Source organism: Haliaeetus leucocephalus, unplaced genomic scaffold, assembly GCF_000737465.1.
Source record: "Haliaeetus leucocephalus isolate CR32 unplaced genomic scaffold, Haliaeetus_leucocephalus-4.0 Scaffold730, whole genome shotgun sequence".
Lineage (NCBI taxonomy): Eukaryota > Metazoa > Chordata > Aves > Accipitriformes > Accipitridae > Haliaeetus > Haliaeetus leucocephalus.
The window spans coordinates 2,614,743-2,639,845 of NW_010973166.1; the positions used below are offsets into that span (position 1 = coordinate 2,614,743).

General features: G+C 40.6%; 2 protein-coding genes across 2 annotated transcripts in view; one reads left to right on the forward strand and one right to left on the reverse strand.

The window, feature by feature from the left end:
- DHX9 (DEAH (Asp-Glu-Ala-His) box helicase 9) overlaps positions 1–15,613 on the forward strand; it is a 28,549-nt gene extending 12,936 nt beyond the window's left edge. Inside the window, exons 16-30 of the mRNA XM_010580727.1 lie at positions 812–968; positions 1,611–1,711; positions 2,520–2,733; positions 2,930–3,024; positions 3,192–3,265; positions 3,913–4,065; positions 5,608–5,768; positions 7,711–7,822; positions 8,486–8,647; positions 8,808–8,935; positions 10,047–10,276; positions 12,726–12,841; positions 13,733–13,933; positions 14,847–15,004; positions 15,561–15,613. Coding sequence (XP_010579029.1) covers positions 812–968; positions 1,611–1,711; positions 2,520–2,733; positions 2,930–3,024; positions 3,192–3,265; positions 3,913–4,065; positions 5,608–5,768; positions 7,711–7,822; positions 8,486–8,647; positions 8,808–8,935; positions 10,047–10,276; positions 12,726–12,841; positions 13,733–13,933; positions 14,847–15,004; positions 15,561–15,613 — 2,115 coding nt within the window. The remainder of the gene's footprint in view (positions 1–811; positions 969–1,610; positions 1,712–2,519; positions 2,734–2,929; positions 3,025–3,191; positions 3,266–3,912; positions 4,066–5,607; positions 5,769–7,710; positions 7,823–8,485; positions 8,648–8,807; positions 8,936–10,046; positions 10,277–12,725; positions 12,842–13,732; positions 13,934–14,846; positions 15,005–15,560) is intronic.
- Positions 15,614–16,701: 1,088 nt separating this feature from the next.
- The window catches only part of SHCBP1L (SHC SH2-domain binding protein 1-like), a 25,243-nt gene continuing 16,841 nt past the window's right edge, over positions 16,702–25,103 (reverse strand). Inside the window, exons 5-10 of the mRNA XM_010580728.1 lie at positions 24,321–24,398; positions 24,161–24,279; positions 20,878–21,076; positions 18,389–18,499; positions 17,637–17,759; positions 16,702–16,767 (exon numbers count right to left, since the gene is read on the reverse strand). Of these exons, the coding sequence (XP_010579030.1) occupies positions 16,702–16,767; positions 17,637–17,759; positions 18,389–18,499; positions 20,878–21,076; positions 24,161–24,279; positions 24,321–24,398 (696 nt within the window). The remainder of the gene's footprint in view (positions 16,768–17,636; positions 17,760–18,388; positions 18,500–20,877; positions 21,077–24,160; positions 24,280–24,320; positions 24,399–25,103) is intronic.

Consider the following 25,103-nt stretch of genomic DNA (forward strand, 5'->3'; position numbering starts at 1 on the left):
GGTACATTTAAATTTGGTTTTGACATGAAGAAAAATGCAATAAGTTGACAATAGAATTAGGGGAGGGATTGTATGTAATTCAAGAAATGGGAAATGTTTTCTGTCCCCTTGATTCTTACGTATATTTTTCAGCTTTGCCACACCAAGAGTGAGAGAAGCTGCTAAGTTCTGACATGATGTTTAAGCTTGTTTTGATGGAATTTGGGGACTCATTTGGATGGAATTATAATGCAGATTTTTCTGATGCATCTCTTCATCTATTAAGTTTATGTTAATGATGTAAAATACAAGTTTTGAATTTTGAATGAAATTGGAATTTTATATGTTGAACTAAGGGCTTGCCTAACTGCATGGCAAACGTAAATAAATGTCATGTTTAAACAGAACTATAAAACTTTGGATACAACTGCACTGAGTTATTCCTATTTATTTTATGAACTCTGGCTACTTTATATGTAAACCAAGTTTAAAAAGACCTTAGGTTGTAATTTTTAATTTAATAATTTTTAGGAAGGAGGTAAACTATTTTTGAATGCTTTTCTTTAGTTTGTTTCATTCTGATAAAAGAATAACCCTTCTTTACACTGGAAATCCTAAAATTCACTTATCCCAGGAGTTGCAGTATTTTCAAAATAAAGCACTGACAACTGTTTCTGGTTATAGAATATTGTTGTGATAATTGTTAATTCTCTTGCCCAGCAAAGCTCCTGCTCAATAATTGTATATGTCTCTAATTCTTTCTGGTTTCTTGGGAATATGTTGCTTCTTATGGGAAGGAAATTAATGATGCTCTTATTCTCTTTGTATGCAGACTGACTTTCTCTTGGTGGTGCTGAGAGATGTAGTTCAGGCATATCCTGAAATCAGGGTTATCCTCATGTCTGCCACCATCGATACTAGTATGTTTTGTGAATACTTCTTCAACTGTCCTATCATTGAGGTCTTTGGTAGAACTTACCCTGTCCAAGGTAAGTCATTGATTGAACTTTCAGGAACTGCTTTAGTTTTTATTTTATTGGTCATATGCTTTAAGATTATGTGTACAGCAAGATACACGTTTCTTTTGGATTGTCATATCTTACAGATGTGGCTTACCTTGGGCAAAGAAGTCAGTAACACTGAATCATTTCACAGCACCATTTGGTTTAAAAACAAAACCAAACAAATAAACAATACTACTCCCCACCCCCTCAAAAACCCCCAACAAACCAACCACACAACACAAAACCCCACCACCCTAAAACATTACCACTTGGGGTAGTTTCCATTGCAGAATGAGATAGTAATAGCCAAGCTGTGGTGTTTCAGATCAGTTGTCTGTGACATTAGGAATAATGGAAATAGCTTTAGATGAGCGAGTGTTAAAAACAAACAAACCAGTAAAAAATTATGTAGAACTATATTGAACAGAGGAATAATCATTGGAATAGTATGGGAGTAATTCTCATACCCTAGCTGACAGCCAAGGATTTTTCTCCAATCTTGGCTTCGTACTCTGAAACGTCATGATTATATTGGGAGAATCTCGAGAGATGATAAAAAGAATAGTGTTCCCTTACACAGGCTTCTAGTAGTCAGTCTTGATAATCAGTGCTTCTCTGTCCTTGCAGATTATTTTCTGGAAGATTGCATTCAAATGACTCAGTTCATTCCTCCACCAAAGGAAAAGAAGAAGAAAGAGAAGGATGAAGAAAATGGTGAAGATGATGATGTATGTTTGACTTTTTTAATATGAAAAATTAAACAAGTGCCAGTTAGGACTCTGTCTCAAGCAGTGTTGTTGATCCTAAACATTTTTAGCAGCTTTTGTATTTTTAATACCCGAGATTGCTGTTAACTTCAGAAATAGAATTGAATTTTCTCATTGCCCTTGTAAACTGAAGGATTTTTTTTGTTGTTGAAGCTAAAATTCTCATGTTTTCTCAGCCTACTTCTCTTTAAGGATAGAACTGTAATGCTTTTAAAAGTGAAAAGATTGATGACCTTTGAAGAAGAAGTAGATACAGAAATATGAGCTTGGTGATACCTTTTCAGGGTGAAAATTTAGATTCTCTCCCTTCTTCTCTTGCAGTTGATAATTGTTAATGCTTACATACATTGTCAAGAAACTGGCTTTCGCGATACAGCTTTTAATTTGTAGGTCTGAAACTACTGTTTATGTCAGGTTTTTAAATTTAAAAAAAATGACCAGTTTTTCTTGGGAGAAGCATTTTCTTCTTTGTATGGCATCATCCCCATTCAGCTAAACAGAAGTTAAATCAATTCAATAGCTTTCTGCTGCAAATTTGTATTGAGTTATAACTCAATGCAATGGAATTATGATTCAATTCTTATATTAGAAAGCTGGGGAAGCAGGACTTAAACTGCTTATTGTGAGTCATTCTGCAAGCTGTGCCTGAGATGGTCTTCCCTATCAACTATCCATGTATCTCATTTTCCTATTTGCCTGGCCAGCGAGTCACCACAGTTTGAGTAAATTAATTTATATGATTTCTTTTGTGGTATTTCTTTTTCTGTAGGCCAATTGCAACCTTATTTGCAGTGAAGAATATGGCCCAGAAACAAAGCACTCCATGGCTCAGCTGAATGAGAAAGAAACTTCTTTTGAACTCATTGAGGCCCTGCTGATTTATATCAAGACTCTGAATGTCCCAGGAGCAGTACTTGTTTTCTTGCCTGGCTGGAACTTGATATATACAATGCAGAAGCATCTAGAAATGAATCCACGCTTTGGTACAAGCAACTGTGTTCTGTTATGTGTCATCTTTTCCAAAGGAAGCTATTGACACTGTAAAGATGAGAGTTGGATGAGTGGCTTAGGGAGCTGGATTTGTCATGAGAATGAATGGGTAGAAATGATTATGTTGTGCAAAGAAGAAATGAGATTCACATAGTAGTAGTTACCGACCTTCTTGTATTCATGTTGTAGGAGGCCGCCAGTATAGAATTTTACCTCTGCATTCGCAAATTCCTCTGGAGGAACAACGTCGAGTGTTTGATCCTGTGCCTCCTGGAGTAACAAAAGTAGGAGAGCCTTCTCTCTGTGGAGTGTAACACGCTTTGTTCTGTTGTGCTTTTGTGGAATGTATTGCTGACCCTTTTTTTATAGAAGTTATGTAGTTTATCTTGCAGTCCATCCTTAACTTTTCCAGACCAAATATATTTCAATATGCGTTTCCTGTTTTTTATAGGTTATTTTATCTACAAGCATTGCTGAGACTAGCATTACCATCAATGATGTGGTCTATGTTATAGACTCCTGCAAGTGAGTTCATGAAGTAGCTTTTTGTTTTGTAAATCCTGTTCTTTGGAATGCAAAAAAGGTTTTCTGAACACACAGAACTGCCTTGTGTTCCCATAGTCACAGAGCTGAATTTGTGGACTCTAACTCACTCAAGACAAATTTGCATTGTCTTTAGCTGTTCAGCACAGTTACAAACCACACTGGCATTTCAGTGGGCTGGTTTTGGTCAGCTGCATTCACGCTGGCACTATTCACGTGAGGTGTCGCTGGGTCTCCATGCGTATTTGAAATATGTCGTTTGCCAGATGAATATTACAAACACTCAGTGTATAGCTAATGGAAAAGAGGAAGATTTTTGTAGTCTGTTATGGATCCTGTCTTGCTATACATGTTCTCTGAGCAAATTACACATAGGGATCTCATTAATTGCTTGAGAATTTTAAGCTTTTGAGACAGTTGTGAAAACTTCATTCTGTGTATATCTTGGGGCACTGCTTTATAAAGAGAATGATACTTCAGCTTCTAGATAGCTGCCTAACTAGCCAAAGCTTAGCTAGTCAAACAGGGGTTGTTTGCTTCTTAAAAGCAGTGTGGCTGCAAGGAATAAAACAAGAACTGATTTGGCAGGACTTAACATCTGATCTCAGGTGGTTTTTTTTCTGTAACAGGCAAAAAGTGAAGCTGTTTACTGCTCATAATAACATGACAAACTACGCCACAGTCTGGGCGTCAAAAACTAATTTGGAGCAGCGGAAGGGAAGAGCTGGACGCGTGCGTGCTGGATTTTGTTTCCATTTGTGCAGCAGAGCTCGCTTTGAAAGGTGAGGCTGTGCTCTTTAGAAATAAAATAACCTCAGAGACTTCTCCCAGAATGGTTGTATGCTACTTCTGGTCAAACTGGGGAAATAACTTCAGAAAGCACAGAGAGGAGATGCATGAAGTCAGTTCACACTGGAATACCTCAGTTGTTCTGCTTAAAAAAAAATTACATATGTTTATATGCTTTTACCCGCAGTATGAAGTGGATAAATCGCTCATGATTTTATTATTAAGAATGTCATTGCAACCTACCGAACCTCTCAGGAGAAAAATAATGCTTGGGAATTGAGGCAAGGCAGAAGACAGCTTTGTAACAAGGATAAGGCTCTAGTCTGCCTTCAAACCTTGTGGGCACCTGGCATGTTCACATAACAGGCAATTTTGTCATGAAAGTGGTAAAAAGCAGGGAAGACAGATGTTACTTTTCCCTCCATCTCCATTCTGTGGCCAGGAAGCCCCTTCATGCTGTTCTAGCACCTTTCCTGCTGCTGAAACTTTTGACCTCTTCTATCTGCCAAGCTGTTTCTCAGTTACTAGAGCCATGGAAATCTTTCTGCTGGTTGCAGAAGTCTACACAGCTGTTACACTCAGTGTTTGATCTCTCTCATGAAAGTTTCAGTGCCCCTTTCTCAGCCATTACAATATAGCTGTGTTTTTGATGTTCAACTTTTTGTAATGTCTGAAAGCATCAGTCGATCAAAAACTTTCCCTAAATTGCTCAAACTTATTTAGATCTGCTGTCTAGTACAGTGGAGTGATTGTAATTAAGAATTTTTGACAGTGAACTGATTTTAGGCTACTGAAATAATCATGGGACTTAATGACTTTAAGGTTACCTTCCTTCAAAGAATATAAAACCAAAATATACTAGCTCCATGGTGTCTAGGAAAGAAAGAGTGTTTGTGGACTTGTGCAGATAATGTTTTGAGAGATACCATCTAAATCTGTTGCCAGCTGAATCTGGATATCTGTTCAAGGTGTTTTGAAACCTTTTCTAGCTGTCTGTCGCTCAGTGCAGTCATTCCTACGAGTTCATATTTCAACCAGCAAGCTAAAGGATCGCTAACGATACTGTGCTAAGACTTAAGAGCTCTATCTGTTTCTATCAGGTCTTTTTCCTACCAGAAAAACACCTTTGGAAAGCATCCAGCAAAAATACTTACTCTTCTTAGTGATCAAACCAGAAACATGCAGGAGGAGTTGGGTGGTTTGGAGCTGATAAAAGGACAAGTAGAGAAGTGTTTGTACGTACGTCACGCTGAAAGCAGGTTGTCTGTCTCGGGAGTGGAAGACCTTCTGTAGCAATGTAGGAGATGATTGTAAAGGGGCAAGTGTGGGGCTGGACACAGCCATGCTGCAAATGGGGCTTCAGCCATGCAGACTCTGTATGTGGTCAGCTCATGCTAGAAACCATGCTGGGTAGTGGTGATGTGAGGGCTATACCCTCTGTGCATTTCCATTGTAAATTTACACTGTGATGAGAATTGAGAAGCATGGGAGATAAATACTGGTAGAAGAGCTTTTTTGTTCTCTTCTCATTACAGACTTCAAACTCATATGACACCTGAAATGTTTCGAACACCACTTCATGAAATTGCTTTGAGCATCAAATTGCTGCGGCTGGGAGGGATTGGTCAATTTTTGGCCAAAGCAATAGAACCACCACCTTTGGATGCAGTGATTGAAGCAGAACGCACACTAAAAGGTATCGTTGTTTGTCCACAAGATTGCATGTAATAAAGCTGACTTCAAGTGATTTCCCATGTATAATGATCACTTACAGACTGTTTTAACATCTCTGGTTAGATTGTTTGTGTAGTAGCATGCTGTCTGAAACAGCAAGGTGTTTCCTGGATGCATCGTGTGGGTGGCAGTGTCTTTTGCAGCTGAATACTTGAATTCCCAAGTGGAGTGTCATTCCTTTAAGAAACTTGAGCCTTCAAACTTGAGGCTTGTTTTGTTATTTTACCAGTAACTTATGCTAGCTTTCAGCTTCCTGTTTTCCAGCTGTGGCACTGCTGTTTGTGACATAGACTCAGTCCAGTGCCTAAGGCATTTACAAAACAACTGTAAAAGAAATACTGAAAAAGAGAGGTTAGTAGTTTATTGTATAATTACTGCTTTGTACAGCTTGTTGACCCAAGATCTCAGTATTTTCTCAAGTAATTAAATCTCCAGTTAATGAATATGCAAGCATCAGTATCCTCCTAAAACAGGAGAAACTCATGTGGGGGTTAAGCTGTCTCCCCAGCTTCTTAAAGGAACTAACTAGAATATGAGTAAAATGAGGCAGGGAGGAACCCTAAATTTATTCTTTAGATTTAAAGCAGTGATCTCAAACCTCAGCAGACTTTGCAAATGTCACTAAATAAGCACTTCTTAAAATTTCTAAGAACTGAATTATCTGTTTGTTGATTTTTATGAAAAAATTGCATGATGAGCCTACTTTGCTTGTATACAGAAGGGAGACCACAATGAATAACACAGCTAGGGATATGTATTCAGGTTTAATGACTTTCTGATCTAAAACTTGTTAGTGATTTTCTCACACTGCGGATAAGAAATGCAAAGCCAGGGGAAAAGGCAAATGTTTTCAGCTTTAACACCAAATAGATGTTTCTGCATGTGCCTTCATTTCCTGGATGACCTGTAATTTGTTTCAGCATATGTATACTATTAGTATGTTTTTAGGATGGTGAGACATTTCTTCAAAATACTCTTTAGGCTTTTGAGTTCAATAGATGCCAAGAAAAATGGATTTGATAGTGGCTAAGGAGTCCTTTATTAGTTCACTTTCCCATTTAATGCTGAGGCTACAAAGCTGGGTTTTTCAAATGTAAAGCTTTTAGTTATGCTGAAGTTTCCCAAAGTAGTCTGTAAATAGAGTACGTGAACTATAAGTTTGCATTTTTCATTTATATCTTAAAAGGGGTTTTGAAGATCACACTTGTATTGGTTTTCTTTATCGTGCAAACTTAAAAATAGTTTTATGAAGTCAACTTCAATGGTTATGGCCAAACTGCTAGAAAGATAAGGAGACTCATGAGACCCTTCAGTCCATACAGCAAACAGCCACAGATACTTGTTTGACTTTATTATTGACAGTGGTTTAATAGCTTTGAGGATGAGCTCAGGTGATAATTTTTAGGTAACAGAAGGAGAGAAAGGCAGGCAAAGCCTCATGGAAGAGAGAGTTTGTGGTGTTCTCTTTTTGATGAACAGAGGGTTCTGTGATTTGGCATTGCAATGAAGGCTACAGTTGGCTGTGGTGGGGCTGCTTTGATTTTCGTGAAGCAGAAATTACGTTAGATTAATTAGATCAAATATAGGGACTTGAAAAAAGTTTAATAGTGTAGTAGTGGTTTGTACAGAAGCAAACTAAAAAGAAATGGAAAAATATGTATGTGAATTAAATAGTAATTATTTTAATTTTGGAGGAGGTAGTAAAACGTCTGTAAAGCTAAAGTAAAATTTGTTTATTTGATTTCAGACCAGTTTTGAAAATCAGGTTGGCAATATTGTAAACAACATTAAACTTAAATATAGGTGAGGTTCTATTTAAACACAGTTATTAAAATTCTGAACTTCTTATCTAAGGGTTTCTGGGATTACCTAACCATCTTTGCTAGTAAAAGATCTTGTTTCAGAGCTTGATGCCCTGGATTCCAATGATGAGTTGACACCTCTTGGAAGAATCCTAGCCAAACTTCCCATTGAACCTCGTCTGGGCAAGATGATGATAATGGGCTGTATTTTTTAGTAAGTTTAGTAGTCTCAATGGTCTTTTTCTTGTCTCTCTGAATTCCTGAGACTCTAGACATGCACTCTACAAGAGAAAAAACAATGCATCTAGATGAGCAATAAATGCTACAACTGGGGATAGGAAACTGAATATTCATGAGAGCAAAGGATAAATAACTTGGAGTATAGGGAATAAAGTAGTCATGAAATTCACAGTTAACTGCAAGGGACCAGTAGAGGCTGATTACTTATGAATTAAGAGTGGGACTCTAAATACTTAAGGTAGCAGTGAGCTGGAGGTGGGGATATGTGAAATTTGACACCTAGACAAGAAGAAAAATGAATCCACATGTTTTGCTTTAGCAGAAGTAAAGATCTGTTATTTGTAATAGTGATGGCCGTAGGCTCCTTTTCACCAGAAGATGGTGTATGGATGGAGGGAAGGGGCGGGAAGATAGACAAAGGGCTTGTGAACACCTGCTGTTGTGAAAGTACTGGAATTGGAGCTAATTTAACATCCACTTCCAGGGAAGTGTTTCTGTGAAGAACTCTGGTAGATAAGGGCAAATTTACTAAGGTCTCTAGCAGAGAAGTTTTTACTGGTATCAACAGCCTGTAGTAGCTACTGGCAGCAATACTGTGAATAAACCCAATCCTGATACTTTTTGTTGTTTCTTTCAGCGTGGGAGATGCCATTTGTACCATCTCTGCGGCCACTTGTTTCCCTGAACCTTTCATCAGTGAAGGCAAACGCCTTGGTTATGTCCACAGGAATTTTGCTGGGAACAGGTTTTCAGATCATGTTGCTTTGCTTTCCGTCTTCCAAGCCTGGGATGATGCAAGGTATGTTGTCTTGGCACAAAGTTTGATTAGAAGTTATGGGTAACACAGGGTGAGCAGTTTTGTGACCAGATTAGATATGTCAATGGATGCTATGACAGCTAGACTGTCGCACTTTTCCTTTTCTTGAGCAGACTTCTAATTCACTGTGTTTGTTTTTTAGAATGGGTGGTGAAGAAGCAGAAAAAAGATTTTGTGAACACAAAAGACTCAGCATGGCTACTCTTAGAATGACTTGGGAAGCAAAAGTCCAGCTGAAAGATATACTTATTAATTCTGGCTTCCCTGAAGGTGATTCTGCTTGGACATAGTAATTTAATGATTGCATTTTTCATTCTGAGATGAGAAATAAATAAACAAGATAATCTATGATGAACACACAAGCACAGAGGCCTGTAGTGGATTTGCCATAAAGCTGTTGTGCTTTTACAGCTGTATTCAGATGAAATTTTAGTGCTGTCTCATTCTCTCGTAGTTATCTAAACCAGAGAAGTTGTGATGGTGGTGGTGCAATATAGGGAGGCTCTGGGGGCTGAGGTTAGGGCTGCAGGATTAAAAATCTTTTAAGCAATTGTCCTTAGAGAATTACCTCCCTGATTTTCTTTCTCCTTCACTTGTTGCATCTCCAAAATGTGCCGTGCTGTGCTTCCCCACTCCTTTTCATTAGCCTTAGCGGGGAGTCTCTGTGATCTAAACAGTGTGCTATGTGCCCTATGATTTTCTGGGTTTGTGCTGCAGGAGGGATGTGCAGTAGTGCGACATATTCAATTTTCTAAGGGGGGTAGGGGGGTGGAAATCTTAAAGTTGACCAGGTTCTGAATTTGCCTAATGTTCCTGAAGAGCTTGCTCAGTTAAATGGTATGGATGGATGGATTCAGCAGATGTTTATCTCCCCTCCTTTTTTTTTTTTTTTTTTTTAAATTCCTTTACTTTTTTTCTCATAATGCTGCTAGCATCATTGCTGCATTTATCCTTAACTTTATTTCTGGGCAAGATGACCTGAAAACAAGCCACCAGAGACTCTGGGGAGGTTTGTAACAAATAAACCAATGAAAACATCCATTCTTACCTCCCCCAAAAGATCTGTCTCCAAAACAAATGATGGTAAACACACTGTGGTACAGCACATTCTGGGCAAGCTCCTCTCTCCTTGTTTTTGAAGAGCTTGGGAGAGAAAAATATCTCTTTGTAGTAGTATTTTTCAGCTTTTTGCTCTCCATGAATAAATTGAAAATTGCATGTAGAACTGAAATGCTTTAAGTGCAGAGGTCATTTGAGAACAGACGCACATCTACCAGTTGACTGAATCAGAAAATGCATTGATCCAGGATCCTAAACAACTCTGCTGTGCTGTCCTGCAAGACCCGTGGATGTGAGCCAGTCTTCTGTTCTCTGTCAACAGAATGTTTGATGACTCAGCCGTTTAACAACACTGGACCAGATAATAATCTGGATGTTGTAATCTCCCTGCTTGCTTTTGGGGTCTACCCCAATGTCTGCTACCACAAGGAGAAGAGGAAAATTCTTACCACTGAGGGGCACAATGCACTCATCCACAAATCATCTGTCAACTGCCCTTTCAGCAGCCAGGACATCAAGTATCCATCACCTTTTTTCATTTTTGGAGAAAAGGTAAAGACTTTGAATTTGTTCTTGATCATGTGCTGCCAGGTTGTCTAAGAGGTTCTTTTTGGTAAAGAAGTGATAAGAAGAAAACCTACACTGTGCAATATTTAGCTTGTTTTTTGGGTTGGGGGTGTGTGTGTGTGTGTGTTTGTTGATCCTTCCCACTCCCCCCACCCTCCCGAAAGTGAACCTTATGTGGTCATGGTGTCACTCAGCCTTCCAGTAACTGCCAGTGAACCAAATTCAGCAGAAGATGAGCTGCATAGAAAGGTCCTGTGAGTTTTGTGAAAACAGCCAGCTCATAGAGAAAGATCTAAATTATTATCTTCTTTAAGATATTGCTTTAGGAGCTCTTCCATACTAATTAGGCACTAGAGAATTTTTGCTCTTGTCACTTCTCCTACTTATGAATACAGAGAGAAAACAGGAACATATAATACGGCAGTGGGGTGCTCCCTTTCTGGCATGTAGGTAGTTTGTCACCTCCCAAGGACAACTCCCATTTCCCAAGCATCTCATAAAAACGCTGAGATGTTTTCCCCAGGATCCCTGTGACCTTTTCCTCCATCCCATTAATTTTGTGTACTCCGCACATAGCGTATATGTACACTTAAACCCTTGTGTGCTCTCCTGTGCTCCAGTGATGGCCATTGTGAATGCAATGGCTCCTGCTCACCCGTCTTTCAAGGAGCAAAGGAAGGCAATGCCTTTGTGTAGGATGTAGCCGTGAGATGGTCCTCGGGCTGCCAGCCTGCTTGTGCTACCTGTGCACAATTACTCCAGCACAGCAATGGGGAGGCCCTGAAGCACTCTGCCGCCTGTTGTTGAAACCAGCTGTGCACAACACTGTGCCTTCCTTCTGCCTGGGAAGTGCTGTGAAGATGTTTTTGAGAATAAGCATCGAATTAGCAAGGCCTCTTGCTCTAAGGAGAGCCTCTAAAGATCTTATAGCAGAGTGATGCTGTAGGGGTTTCTTTTTTGTCACCTTGTCTACACTGGTTAGTTCAGAATTACAGTTTATTTATGCCGATTTTTATATCCTCAGTCTTTTTTGCTGACATGCAACTTATTGTAGTAATGGCAGATAAACCACTTCATTGGTAATAAATGGAATTTTTGACTCTGGGCACTGGTGTGGGACTCGGCTTGGTACTCGGATTTCCACACACATAGTTCAGAGCTGTGGTGAGGCTTCACCTCTTCTTCACCATTTATGACAGGATCCCAAGTGGGTCAGTCAGACCTTTGATCTGCCTCGACCATCCCCTAAAAACACCAAAAGGCTTTTGAACTCAAAAAGCTATGCTTTATTAAATCAAAATACACATGGGAAACTAAGAGTTACTAAGGTGGTGGCTTAAGAGTGGCTAAGACAGCACGTGGGTGAGACTGGGGTGAAGGAAGGATTTATATGCAGCTCTCTCCCTACCCATTATTTACATGCTAAAAGAAAATTTCTCTCTGAGGTCTGGTGATATGTTTCCTGCTGCATTTGGCAGTCTCTCTCTGACCTGCAAGTTCCCTGCTCTTTGCACTAGCCATTTTTCTGCCACAATTCCTATTCTGGAAGTTTCTCTCTTTTGAGCCTGTGTGGTAACTTCCACGCAGGAGCAAATCTCCCTGAGGACAAACAAGTGCAACAGATTCTGCCTGTCACACTCCTGTGTGAAAGAAAGGAGGGAGAGAGGCAGCTGTCAGGGTGGGAGGCTGAAATCCCAAGTACTGCTCTTCTGTCCCTCTTCAGAATGAAGGGCAGTAGCCCACGTAGTCAGTGCTGTTATCTGGCTCAGGTCAGACAGCTTGTTATTGTCTAAGCTTTTGCTTCAAGTACAAGCTTAAGGTCTTGTTTCTGTAAAATGACAAAGCGGGCTGCTTGCGCAGACGTGTAGCAACTTCCGCATTTGTGTGTGTAGGACCCTACTAAAGAAGCAACGAGCTTTTCATCACAGCCTCAGCAATGCAGAAGGTGGGAAGGTAATTCAGCTATGCCTTGGTCGTTTTTAGGTCGGCAAAGTGGTCATGGATGATGGTTGGACTTGATGATCTTGAAGGTCTTTTCCAACCTAAATGGTTCTATGATTCTAAAGCATAAGGTGGCTCTTGCAAAATATCAGCTATGTAATTGCAGACATGCAGCCATGGAAAAACTATTACTTTTAAATGGCAGGTAGTTTTTGGTGGGTTTTTTTTACACCAACCAGTGCTGAATCCCTGTAAACTTCTGCCTAGCATTCGATTTTGTATGCTCATGTGCTCTTGTAATTTCCTAACAATTATACCTAGATTTTTTTGTGTGTTGGGGTTTGGTTTTGTTGTTGTTGTTGTGTTTTGGGTTTTTTTGGAGTTGTTTTTGGTTTTGTTTTTTTTCTTTACAAAATGCTCTGGTTTCAGTGGCCAGAGGAAGGTGTAGGGATCTGTTTTCCATTTCAAGAGTCGCATTCCTCTTCACCTGCAGATTCGAACACGAGCCATCTCTGCCAAAACAATGACCTTGGTGAGCCCGCTGCAGCTGCTTCTCTTTGCCTCCAAGAAAGTCCTGTCGAATGGGGAGCTCGTTCTGGTTGATGACTGGTATGGACCTCCTTGGTGCTCATAATATTCAAGTCTATGAAAGAACACAGGCTGAGGGGGGGGCAGCTGCTAACACAGACATAAATCTCTATAGAATAGGAACCCTAGAGCAAGCCATGCACTACAAGTTAATTGTGAAGGCATTACCTTTGTTTCCTGTGAGGAAGGGAGGGGTTTATGTTGGCAGCACTGTTTCATGCAGATTATCTGCTTAAATTGAAAACATGATACCGGGCAGTTTCCATAAAAACTGCCATTGTTTTTCCCCTTTAACTGGAATGTGAATAAGGGGTACTATGTATTTTGGACCTCCTCTTCAAACAGTGGCTGAGGAAACCTTGTTTTTAAGGCTCGGAAACACAGCTTGAGGAGAGAAATGCTGAGGATTTGTTGGTTGCCTCTGACAGCATACATTTTATGGCCATGACCAAATACCATCTAGATGTCTTTCCCCCTCCCCCCACCCTGCCCCGGGTCAGTAAAACAGAGGTAAAGAATTGCTTAAGCTTAAATCACTAGTATTTTTGAGGGTGGCCTAGAGCTTTCAAAATCTTGAGGAGCTGCATGTTTTTAGTTTACTTTATATTTTTGTATCTTTCTTTTTGATGCTAGGGGTTACGTATTGGTGTTATCTGAGTATGTTAAATCTCAAGAGCATATTCAAACAGAAGGTTAGTTATGTTTTAACAATGTCAAATTTTAGGGATCTTGCAAATTTGCCTCCTGAATTTCATGTCCCTTCACTGCCAAATCAGAATTTCAAAGACAAGAATATAGATTTCTGGCTCAGTATGTGCAGCACTCAATGAAAAGCCACTCTACAGAACATTTTTCGTAACAGGTTCTCTCCTAGAAGTCACGATACGTCTAATATACTTCTTTGTGGTCTAGGATCAAGCTGAAGATGCCCCACAATGCAGCTGCCTGCATCACTGCTCTGCGCGCAGCGATGGAGGCTCTTGTTGTGGAAGTGAGTAAAGATCCTGAGATCATTCGGCAGCTGGACCCAGCAAATGAGCGAATGCTGAATGCGATCCGTCAGATCTCCAGGCCGTCAGCTGCAGGCATCAGCCTCATGGCTGCCAGTGCAAGGTTAGCTCGGCTCCGTTGGCTTGTGCAGTCGGAGATCTGGGGTGAGGAGCGCTCACCACCTCTGCCCCCAAGGACACCGAGAGCCTGAATGGAGCAGGTCAGAGCTGTCAGCTCTGCTGCTCCCTCCCTACATGGTGGCTGCAGAAGCCCAGAGTTAAAATCACCAGGAGAGTCTTGTCCCATGTGGACAGGAGCTTCAGGTTTCCGCTTCAAAGTCAATAGTCTGAGTGTATGTAAAATTGCCATGTTCAGAGTCTGATGTAGGTAGATAGATCACTGCCTGTTTCCACAGGAAGGACAAGTGGCTCTCAGGAATAAAAGCTGTTATCGCCTCTTCCAAAACACAATGACTTTTAAAGAAAAGATAATCCAAATTTATTTTGGGCAGACCTATTCATCTTTATCTCTGGAAATAAAACAGATTTTTGGCTGTGCTTGCACGCCTCCATTGCCCCTTGTTTTCCTGTCTTGCTTCCAAAGCAAAGAAAAATGAAAACACCTGTGAGCTGTTAGTAATAAGGAACAAAACAAAGAACAGCTTAGATGTACACTTCACTGTGTTTTGCAGGGAGCAAAATGAAGATCACTGTGCTCACATAAACAGGAATGGAGCTCCCTATGTGTGTGTGTGAGCTGGAGAAGTGGGATTGAGGGGAAAACTTTCTATCCCAGGTGTAGACCTGGCTGAAATTTAGAGGAGGGAGTGTTTATGTGGCAGGTCAGGCCATTCCCAGCCTTCTTCACTGAAGTGGGAAAGGTGCAAAAGTGCAACTGTAATTCAAACATCATATTTTGTTAACAGAAAATAGAGATGTCTTAACTGAATATCTTGGCAATTGGTTATTCCCATAATATTTTAAAAACAATGTAATCTGTAAGATTGTGTCTAGTACATAATGTTTCTCTTTGCCAGGTTTGGAGATGGTCCTCGCCCCCCCAAAATGCCTCGCTATGACAATGGAGGTGGCCTCAGAGGCTGGGGAGGTTACCTGCGTGGCTCTGGCTACAGAGGTAGAGGGTATGGTGGCTACAGCTATTCTGGCAGGCGTTCAGGAGGAAGAGGATACCAAGGTAGCCCGGGGGGAGGCTACGGAGGTGGGGGAACCTATCGAGGAGGAGGGTATCGACGAGCAGGTGGTGGCTACAGAGGAGGCTGTGGGGATCTGGGGAGGGGCGGATGGTAGTTACGGAAGTTCAGTGAAGTCTTTCCGCTTAGACAAAAGCGTGTTTCTCTCCCGAATCCATTTCTTGCTGTTACCAATCTGCCATTTCAGTTCCTTAGTACAAGTACAGCTCTGTAATATATCGTGCCCTTAGGGAATTTATTGCAAGTCGTATGATTTTATTCTTAATAAAGAATTTGTTTTTAAAGACTTACATGCTATACATTTAATTTTGTATTTGGATTTATATTTTGCAGCTGTCTGTTGTTAGTTTTGGTTGTAGGAGTTATAAGGCGTTCTGAGGAAACCTTTTCAGTGTCTAAAACCATTCTCTGCCAAACAAATTTCAAATTACAGCACTTGGCTTCACTGGGGATTTTTCTTTGTTGTCTAACAAACAGTGCAAATAGGCCTTGCTGCAGTGGTTTTCTATCCATGCCAGGCAGCACTTGGTTCCTTTGCAGCCAGCCACTGGCCTACTGCACGCCGTGTTAACACCTCCTGGCACGGCAGCTGAGGAGCTCTTCTGCTGATCCAGATAACGCGGGAACATGGAATACCTTTTTCAAGACTGTTGTGATGCTGCTTGTCTCTGCAGAACCTGAAGCGATGTCAGAAGCACGAACCATAACCTTCATCTGAGGCAGTGTTCATTTACATTGCTACTCCAAAATAGTAATGCTTCATTCTTCCAAATGCGTGTGAGAGAGAGCAATTCTTTAATAAGAATTTATTGAAATTGCAGCCTGTGGATTCCAGACGTTCAAAGCTCAGCTGGCTGCCTGGTGCTTGCAGAAGTATATCAACACAGAGGGGATCAGAAGCGCTCCAGTGAGGTGTGGTTTCCTCCGTACCTCCCAGACGAGTACCTGGGAAGTGCCCTGGAGCAGGGGTGCATGACACGGTGTACCTGCAGGTACAGATTACTCTCCAGGGTTTCTATGCTCAGGCTGTGTTGTGCAGGAACATGTGTGTGAACAAGATGAGAGAAGCGCTCCAGCTTACAATAAATGTGTGTGTATGAATGAGGGTGGGTTTTTTGGCCCAAACTGGTTGGGCTCCCTTGCCTCCTATTGCGTGGCCACAAACCCAGCTGTGCTGGCCTGGGGCAGCAGCAGGCGGGTACTGCAGCTCTTGCGCACACTTTGTGCTGCAGCAGCAGAGGAAGATGCCTGTGGGCACAGCTCGGTATGAATCCTGTTACATTACTGAGTCTGATGAGATTAACCTCCCTGCTAATCCAGCTGGAATGTGTACTCAGAACAGTAATTAGTTGCGCTTACTGGGGTGTGGGAGATGTTGGTGTTTGAGTGAAGTTTAAAGCAAGTCCAAAATTTTTTGTATTTCTAATGAGCTCTTAAAAACTAGGTGAGGGTGAAGCACTGTTCTTTAACCAAAACTGCTAAAAGCCGAATGCCATATGAAGCTTAGATATCCAGCTGTGAATTACACAGCTATCTTTGATATCATCAAGTGCATCAGTATTCATCTCCAAACTTAAATCTGGAATTAATTTGGAGTTTGTATCTTCTTCTGCATCATCTGGTGCAGTAGACTCCACAACCGTTTCTGCTACTGTAGACTTTTCTGTAGATTGAAGAATAGTCACTCTGTGCCACCATTCCTGAAAATGCGATTATTTTTCTTTTCCAGTTTGGGTTCAGGAACAACCTGTTAGGGAATCAGAAGGAATGGACATTGAAAGATGTGCTGTAGTGTTAGCCACCTTCCCTTTCCACATCTGTATTTATTGCATCCAGACAAAACTTGCTTTCCTTGGCTTGCCCCTCAAACATTGCATTATCTCAGTTGTGTTCCTACCACAAAACTGAAAACATGAAGCAGATGTCCAGTAGTTTTAAAGAGAACTATACTTAATAATTTCAGTATCAAGTCTACAAGGTTTCAGTATGATCTAGTATCTGTTAAAGCTTTCTAGCTTCCCCTAGCTGTTACTGGTTTTCAAAAGAAGTCAGCGTTTAAACAGGAGGCAGGAGAGATGGGTGCAAGGTGAGCACAGACCAGAGCTTAAGAGAGGGCCCTACAGCAATAGGCTGTTCAGCACTGCCTCAGTCTGTGTGTGTGCAGAAACGGAACTGGAGATACTGGAAAAAATTCAGATGAACTCTAGTGAGCTGGCCTCCCTTCAGAGAGCAGCCTTGCTGGTGCTTCAGTGGCAGAGTCCTGCTCTCTCTCAGTTAAGGTTTTATTGTTCTTATCAGGTCTTGATGCCTAGTGGGGCCCTTTGCCGCAGTCTGCTTTCAGCTACGTTGTTACCATTAGTTTTTTCCCTGCTTCTAATGTAGAAAGTTTTAGGAGGTGGAATAGGGTACCAGGGACTATCAGGTGTCTGTACAATATTCTATGATACTGGCTAAACCCAGTTTTAATTGAGGGTGCTTTGATGTTAAATCCTAGCTAAAGAAATGCCCTTTTAGAGTGAAGTTGATGTTTTTCAGGTCAATTTACAAAAATTATTCTGATTTTGTAACTGTAAAGCTCTTATCTACTATTACTGGAAAAAGACCATAAAATGTTACCTTAACATTAATGCCCCCCTGGCTGTGATGTGGGGTCTCACTGGTTCTGGTACTAGTACAATGATGAATTTTATAAGTCTCTAAGATGGCTGTGCTTCTTGTGTACAGCTCAACTGCAGAGCCCTGTTCGTTAACAAAAAAAGATATATCTGATTTCATGTTGCTTGTAAGAATTGTTAAAAAAATTAATGGGCGCTTAAGGGTACAGCCAGGTGTAATAACATATGAAATTGTGTAGGTCACATGCTTATGTCGGGAGTTGCTGCCAGGGTGGAGCTTGCAAGGTTACCCAGTCCTGAGGTAACCTCCGCTGTGGCAGGGGAAGGCGATGTGGACTATTTAGCATCTAGAAATTATAGCTTGGTTTTATCTATGTGCTAATGTTTCACATATGAAGGAGTGTCAAGCATGAAAATACTGCTTAACAATATTCAGTCTGGTTTTTAATACGTAATCCATCAGGACCAGTTAAGTGGGAAAGCAGTAATCCTTGCCTACACTTCCCGTGCCAGAAATGAATAGCGCAGTCTAAACAAGGATTGACATGCTAATGAGGAGCTTAAGCAGCATGGGTACAGAAAACTGAAAACCTGAAACGACATGTACGTTTTCACAGTACAAACCGAGCTTGCAATGAGTTTACTGTGTCAGTAAATTGATCTGTGCTTTGTTTCAAAAAGCCAGCTTGCCAGAGTGCTCACATCTCTTGTACAACAAATTTCATTATCTGAAATTCAGGAAGAAAGAGCTACCTGAGCTCCAGTAATTTCATGATCTGTGACGGTCAGGGAAGCCCTAGTGAGCACGGATGCCAGATGCAGCAGCCGCGACACTATTGACTGCTCGTTCTCTGCTGTACCGACCTAAGGTGCGTCAGTTTTGTATCTTGGGCTTTTGATACCGTAGAGCTCTCATGAGGGGGTTCAGAAACAATCATGGGTTTTTCTGGTTTTCCAGTTCCAAGGGAAAAAGGAGAAGAGGAATAGTGACAATAGTGTCAAAACCATAATAGGAAGGATAACACTTGTTAGTTAGTTACTTGAATTTTTAATTTGCTTGTTTTAAAACTTCTCACATAAACAATGCTACCAACAAGTTACAAAGTTGCCATGAAACACACTTTTTATCTTACTTTCTGGACCTGTGCTTGCCTGCCTGATGGCGTGCACCATGCTGCATTAAACAAAACATGAAGGCTGTGCACACAAACTGACGGCTCTGTTTCAAACGCCTGGTGAGCAGAGCACAAACCGCAAAGGCATAGACTGTGTATCTCTGTGCAAGAGAGGTGAGAAACACAGCACGTTTGAAGCTTTTGTCTTTGAGGTGGTACTTGGTCAGGTACAGAGGATGGCTGTGAGTCTTTTATGGCTCTGTTAGAGTAAATATGCAGAAGATTAATCTCCTCTACACAGTAATAGTCAGGCAGCACATCATGTAACATGCTCCAGGGTAAGAACTGAAAAACGTCTCTAGCCGTAGGGAGATTTCCACCGATGGAGAGGAACTCAACAGAACTACGCTATGATCTTTATTTGGAGAACATTTAAAGGAAAACTAAGCAGTCAGTTGTGGCATCAGCATTAATGGTATCCCACTGATCTCAAGACCACCACCTCCAAGGAGGATGGGTCCTTCTCTTGAAAGGAAATCTTTGCGCTTAAGCAGTTTCTTTATAGGAAGACTCTTTCTATGGAGTTATTTAGAAACACTTGTGCTTGATCTGTAAAGCATGCATTAAAAGTGTGCCTGTACTGAATTTGTTCCTAAGAAAACCAACCAAATTAGCATTGCAATTACCTAATGGATCTCTTCTCCTGCCTCCAGATCAAAAATGGGGTGAGGAATGCCAGCCAGAGGAAAGCTAATGTCACAGATACAACTTTATCAGGGCAGGAGGCTCAGCATAGAAGACAGTGATGCTTTACCTGTCTCTGAAAAAGAGATGCGATTAGAGTTTAAAAACAGCAAAAAAGATGAAGAGATAAACAGTTCTCAGCAGAAGCTCACCCAGAGCTTTGACAGGAGAAAGACCTGAAAATGGCTGCCTAAAAGCACTTTCTCGGTTCAAACATTGTCTGTCAAGAGCATGTGGTCTTGCTCTATGCAGCAGAAGGGCACGCTTCACTGGCACACACAAGCTCTGAGATTCACTGACATTTTCTGTCACCTCGTTCCACACCTCCCTCGTCGCCTGTTCTCTAGCCTCCTGGTTCTTTTCTCCTGACACTGCCATGCATTAAGGCATCTTTAAAATAAGCTGAATAAAAAGTCCTCACCAGTAGTTTTGCATGAGGCACTGGTTTTTGAAAGCAAGTTCGGTCTAGAAGGATGAGGAGGTCATTTAAAGAAGCAAGAGATGCTGCCTTAGTGTTAGTGAAGCACATGCATTTTCAGTGTGTCTGTGTCTGGGCAGAAAAGGTGGGGCTAAAAGACTGAAATAGCTTCAATTTATCTGTATTTTTACTGGGAGCTTTGCTTTACCGGTCAGCACAAGCCTTCGTGTGGCAGAAGGGCTTTAACAGGTTGTATTTCAGTGACCGTTCTCCCCTGGAGGTAATGCGTGTTAGAACGGCACACCAGAACTGACGAGCAGCTGAAGGAGTCCCTCTGTATTATTTCCAGGATACTAAAAAGCACAAAAAATGGTCTGGGAACCCAATGCTGTATTTTGCAAGATGCAAGACCATAGGACGGTGTAGGCATCAACCTGAACAAGGAAACATGTGCAAGTGAGTGCAGGCATTTAGATAAACAGTGCTTGCAGGCTTTAAATCTGCAAGGTGTGATTTGCTGAAGCGTGGCTGGAAAGTTTGCTGATGCTAATTTCTTACTAAACTTGTCACCTTATGGGAGCGTTAAATGCAGTGCTGATGTGGATATTCTGATTAAAAAAAAACCAAAACCCAAATCACACCTTTCAAGAGTCATCAGGGAAGAGGACCTGCCTACTTTACAGGTGCTATTACTGCTTAACTTTATGCTGCTTTAAAATATGTATATTTTATGAAACTGATTTTTCACTGAATTCCTGCTATACTGTATTCCAGTTGCACAGTATTTTTTCCCTAGGCAGTAGCTAGCAAATTATACTCTGCTGTTTATTTTCACACTGTTTAATCCTGTGAAAAGCTCTGGTAAATGTACTTTTCCCTACCGTTTGCTAAGAACCATTAATCAGGACTGCTTTTGAGCTGTGGTTCATAAAAACAGAGGTGAATTATAAGAGAACACAACCCTAAGGTCCAATCATAATGTCTCTAGTTAACAGAGATAAGTTTACAGCCTCATATTCTCCTGGGAAAATGACTGCATGGTCTCTACTGTACCAACTTCCTAAAGCTGTGTTCAAATTATCATGTTGCTGGAATGGAGTGTCCACTGAAAAATCTTTCACCCGGACAGGAAAGAGTGAGCACTGCTTCCTGCATTTGCAGAAACTGAAAAAAAAGTAAAAGTAAAGTTTCAAATTTTAAGAGCAATTTAAAAATCTTCTGCCCTGTTCTGTTTCCTGCATTCAGTTGCTTTTGCGAAGAGCTTTTTAGATACCAGGGCTGTATTTTGGAATTCCAAGTTTTCCTCCCACGCTGCTATCGGCAAAGAGACATTCAGAAAGACTGTACTGGAAAATACATAAGAACTGCTTTTTCTTTCCTAGCTACTGTTTTTGTGCACATCTAAGCTCCTGACCTATAGTCGGTGTCTGGTGTGCAATTCCCCACTGTTCCTCTTTCCTTCTACTAAAGGAATTAGTTGCTCAGTGCAGCCAATTGGTTTGGGGTTTTTTGCGGGGGGGGAATAAGAGTTGTCTCAACTGCATCAGTGCACTTTCCAAGGAAAGAAATTGCAAGAAAAATAAAATTCTCAACTCTAGTGAGTGGAAAGAATAATAATGTATTTGTTCATGTAGCTCTGTGCCATCTGCCACTATCACTGTAGTGATGGCCCAAGATTCTCACCTACGGATGGAGAACAGAAAGTTGAAGGTCCAGTTCTGAAAAGATACGCAGTGGGTGGTACCTAGGAGTTCAGGAAGGCTTCCAAGGGAGATGAAAAGATACCTCAAGTGTTGGGGTTTTTTTGGTGATGTTATTTACTGTAAAGCATCTTAGAAGATAATTGCGTTTTCAACTGATTTCCCATTTTCATGCTGCACCATGGATAATTCCAGCACAATAACCATTTTGGTTGGTTATTCCTTTTGTGCTCAGCTGCTCAGATGACCTGCTTGCCACGTCCAAATCCTCAAAATAAACTTTAGCTTCATGAAATGTCAAGGCTCCGGGCTTTGACTCATGTTTGAGAACAAGTGCTGAAGTCTAAACACACTCTTCCAGCATAGCACCTTTATAACATTTGTTTGATGAGCTAATACAGATAGGGCCAAAACTGCTTCGATGGAGTTTGAGTATCATATAATGTAGATCACCATTTCATTGTGGATTTATTGTCATTTTAATTCTATGTTTTTGTACATCAGAACTCTGCTTCATTCCATGCACTGATAAGTGACATTCCTGAAGATGTTTTCTACAAAAATGTTTTCTACATCTGTTTTCTACTTGTCCTCCAATTTTTACCCCTTCACTCTGCAGGCCTGATCAATTCTGGGATTTGGTGGCAAGAAAGAATTTGAGGATCAAGGATGATCCAAACCCTGCATGGTAGGAACTGTATAAGCATGGCCTGCCGGATGCTCTCAGAGCAGAAAACTTTTGTGAGAAACTCCCAGTGATGTCATATTTTCCAAGGCACCATTATAAACTTTAATTTTTTTTAAATCTTCGAGTGACTCAGAAGTCTGGCACTGTCCAAAGTAGGAGCTTTGCTGGTATGATATGAGCATCTGTAGTGGGAGGAAGGGTAGATGTTGATGTTAGGAGTTCTCTTAATCCAACTGAAGATGAATTTAAGGAACCAAGGTGGAAGAAAGAATCCATAAATACCAGGTGCTGATCAGAGCTCAAAAGTCTCAGGACAACTAAAGACCATGGATGTAAAAGTTAGGATTAAAACACAGCACGTTATCTAATACCAGGACATATAGTAAAAAGCAAAAAAATTTTTATTATACTGTGCCAGATACCAAATAGAACATTTTGCCCAGAACATTCTGCCCTACTACCCCTCTTAAAATATAAAATGTTTCTGGTCATGAGTACTTCTGGTACATAACCACTCAAGTCATAATTAAGGAATTTATATGCTCATTTACATGAGAAAAGAGGTTTTTTTTTCCCCAGCACTGCCAGATTTCCCATGTAATTCCAGACAGAAGATTTAATCCAGTTTCACATTACTTGTACATTCTTTATATTCTGTGTACAACATGTAAGGCATCTACACATTAGCCTGTGGATATGCAGGCAGTGAAAACTGCAATTTCAAAATACTTACAAATTGCTAAATAATCTGGAAAACAAGCCCTAGACTATTCAAAGGAAAGAATCTTTTTTTCCCCACTGAACAATTTTTACCTTAATTTTTACCTCTAAAACAGTGACAAAAGCTCTCTGCTCCTCACTAGGAGCGGTGGAATAATACACTCATTAATTTTCATACTGAACCAATGTACTTTCACCTGAAGACTAGTAAGAGATCATGCTGGAAATGTTAAATACACATAGTATTGGATTGAATGTAAACATTTGTTTGTAGTAAAATGGACTAAATGAGGATGGTAATAAATCAGTTTTGCATTCAGTGGGTACCGCTCAGGCTCTGCATTAAACAAAGCAGACATCCAATTAAAAAATGCAATTCTTTTATGGACCCCAGAACCGATGAAACATGGTTTGCTATGGAACTGACTTTAAAGTATGCAAGTCCATGGCATGTAGTTGTCTGCCTGTTTGCACTATTCAAACTCATTGAAAATTAGTGGTGAAGCTCAGCCCTTGAGCCAGTTTTATGAAGTCTGACGTGAATTTCAGAAACACACGGAGAAAAGTGGTGGGCAGGCAATCCCAGGAGCTGCTGCCTTAGGAGGAGGCTCAAAAGTAGCTTGTGGTCATGGCTGTCAAAGACTTCTGCAGTGTGTTAGGGCAGCTGCACAGGCACCCATATTTAGTTGCTAAGTGATTTTAAAATCTTAATCTCATTTATCATAGTATATTTAGAGTGTGAATCTACACACATGCTCTCTTGAGATGCAGTATAGTGCTGTAGCTGCTAATTATTAGCACAGACCAGTCCTTCACCAAACCTTAACTAAGATAGGACTACTAGAGATCTAAATTTTACCTTTTTAGTAGCCCTATAGGAAAATGGCAACATCAGGTGGTTTACTTCTTTGTAATAATGCCATTGCTAATGTTATAAGCCTGAGGCACAATTATGAATTTTTTAATTTACAACCATAGCACTTGTTAACAAAAAGTAATTTTTAGAAGATAAAAAGCAACAAACATACCTTGGAATAGTTCTTTTTACTTTTTTGTGGGTTTTTTTTCTAAATTTTCAGGTAGCTAATGACCGCAAAGTGTTACCAGAGATGTAGGTCCCCCATATCTTCAGCAGTTCACATAGCACAGTATGTTTTCCAGTATTCATCAGCTTCTCTAGTTGCTGGTTCTTCTTTAACGCTACTTTGATAACGAATCAAGTCCAAACACAAGATTTTATATGTTACCAGATGTTTTTTCTAAAAATGGTGACTCACTGCAGCACAAATAGTTCCTCAACCAGAGCTGAGTATTTCTCACAGCTTTTGTCATCATCCCAATCCCTCCAAATGAAGTCAGTGAAGAACGTAAAGGATATCTTCACATTACGGTATGTAAGGGGATACAGCAGCAACAGAGAGCAGGAAAAAGTTGTCTTTTCTTTTTTAACTCACCAAAGTTTGCAGATAATTTTCCTAATATGGAAAGACTCTGAATAATGTAATTAGATGAGTCAAAATTCTGGCATAACTATCATTGGGGGGGGGGGAAGAGGGGAGAGTAGGAAGTACTCCAGGACAATAAAACTTCTCTGTTCTTCTGCAGAATATAATCGGTAGCATACAAAATAAGCAAAACTTTCTTAAAGACAAGAATTTGAGATTAGTAGCATTATTGGATGTTTCAAGCCATCTCCCGAATACATCCCTGCAGAGAGATAAGGCTGAAGGAAATGAGAACATGTAAACACATTGCAAAACCACCTCTGGAAGCAGAAGGAAAGGGGCTACTAAACTCGTAACATGAAAACTAATCACAAGAACAGCAACAGTTTGATTCTGTTCTTAGGAGAAGCCAAGTTAGATTTCTAGTATATCCCTGACTGTGAAACAACATTAGACTTTTAGATATTTATAGACTCATTTAGGTTGGAAAAGACCCTTAAGATCATCGAGTCTAACTGTTAACCTAACACTGCCAAGTCTACCACTAAACCATGTCCCCAGGTGCCACATCTACATGTCTTTTAAATGCCTCCGGGGATGGTGACTCAACCACTTCCCTGGGCAGCCTGTTCCAATGC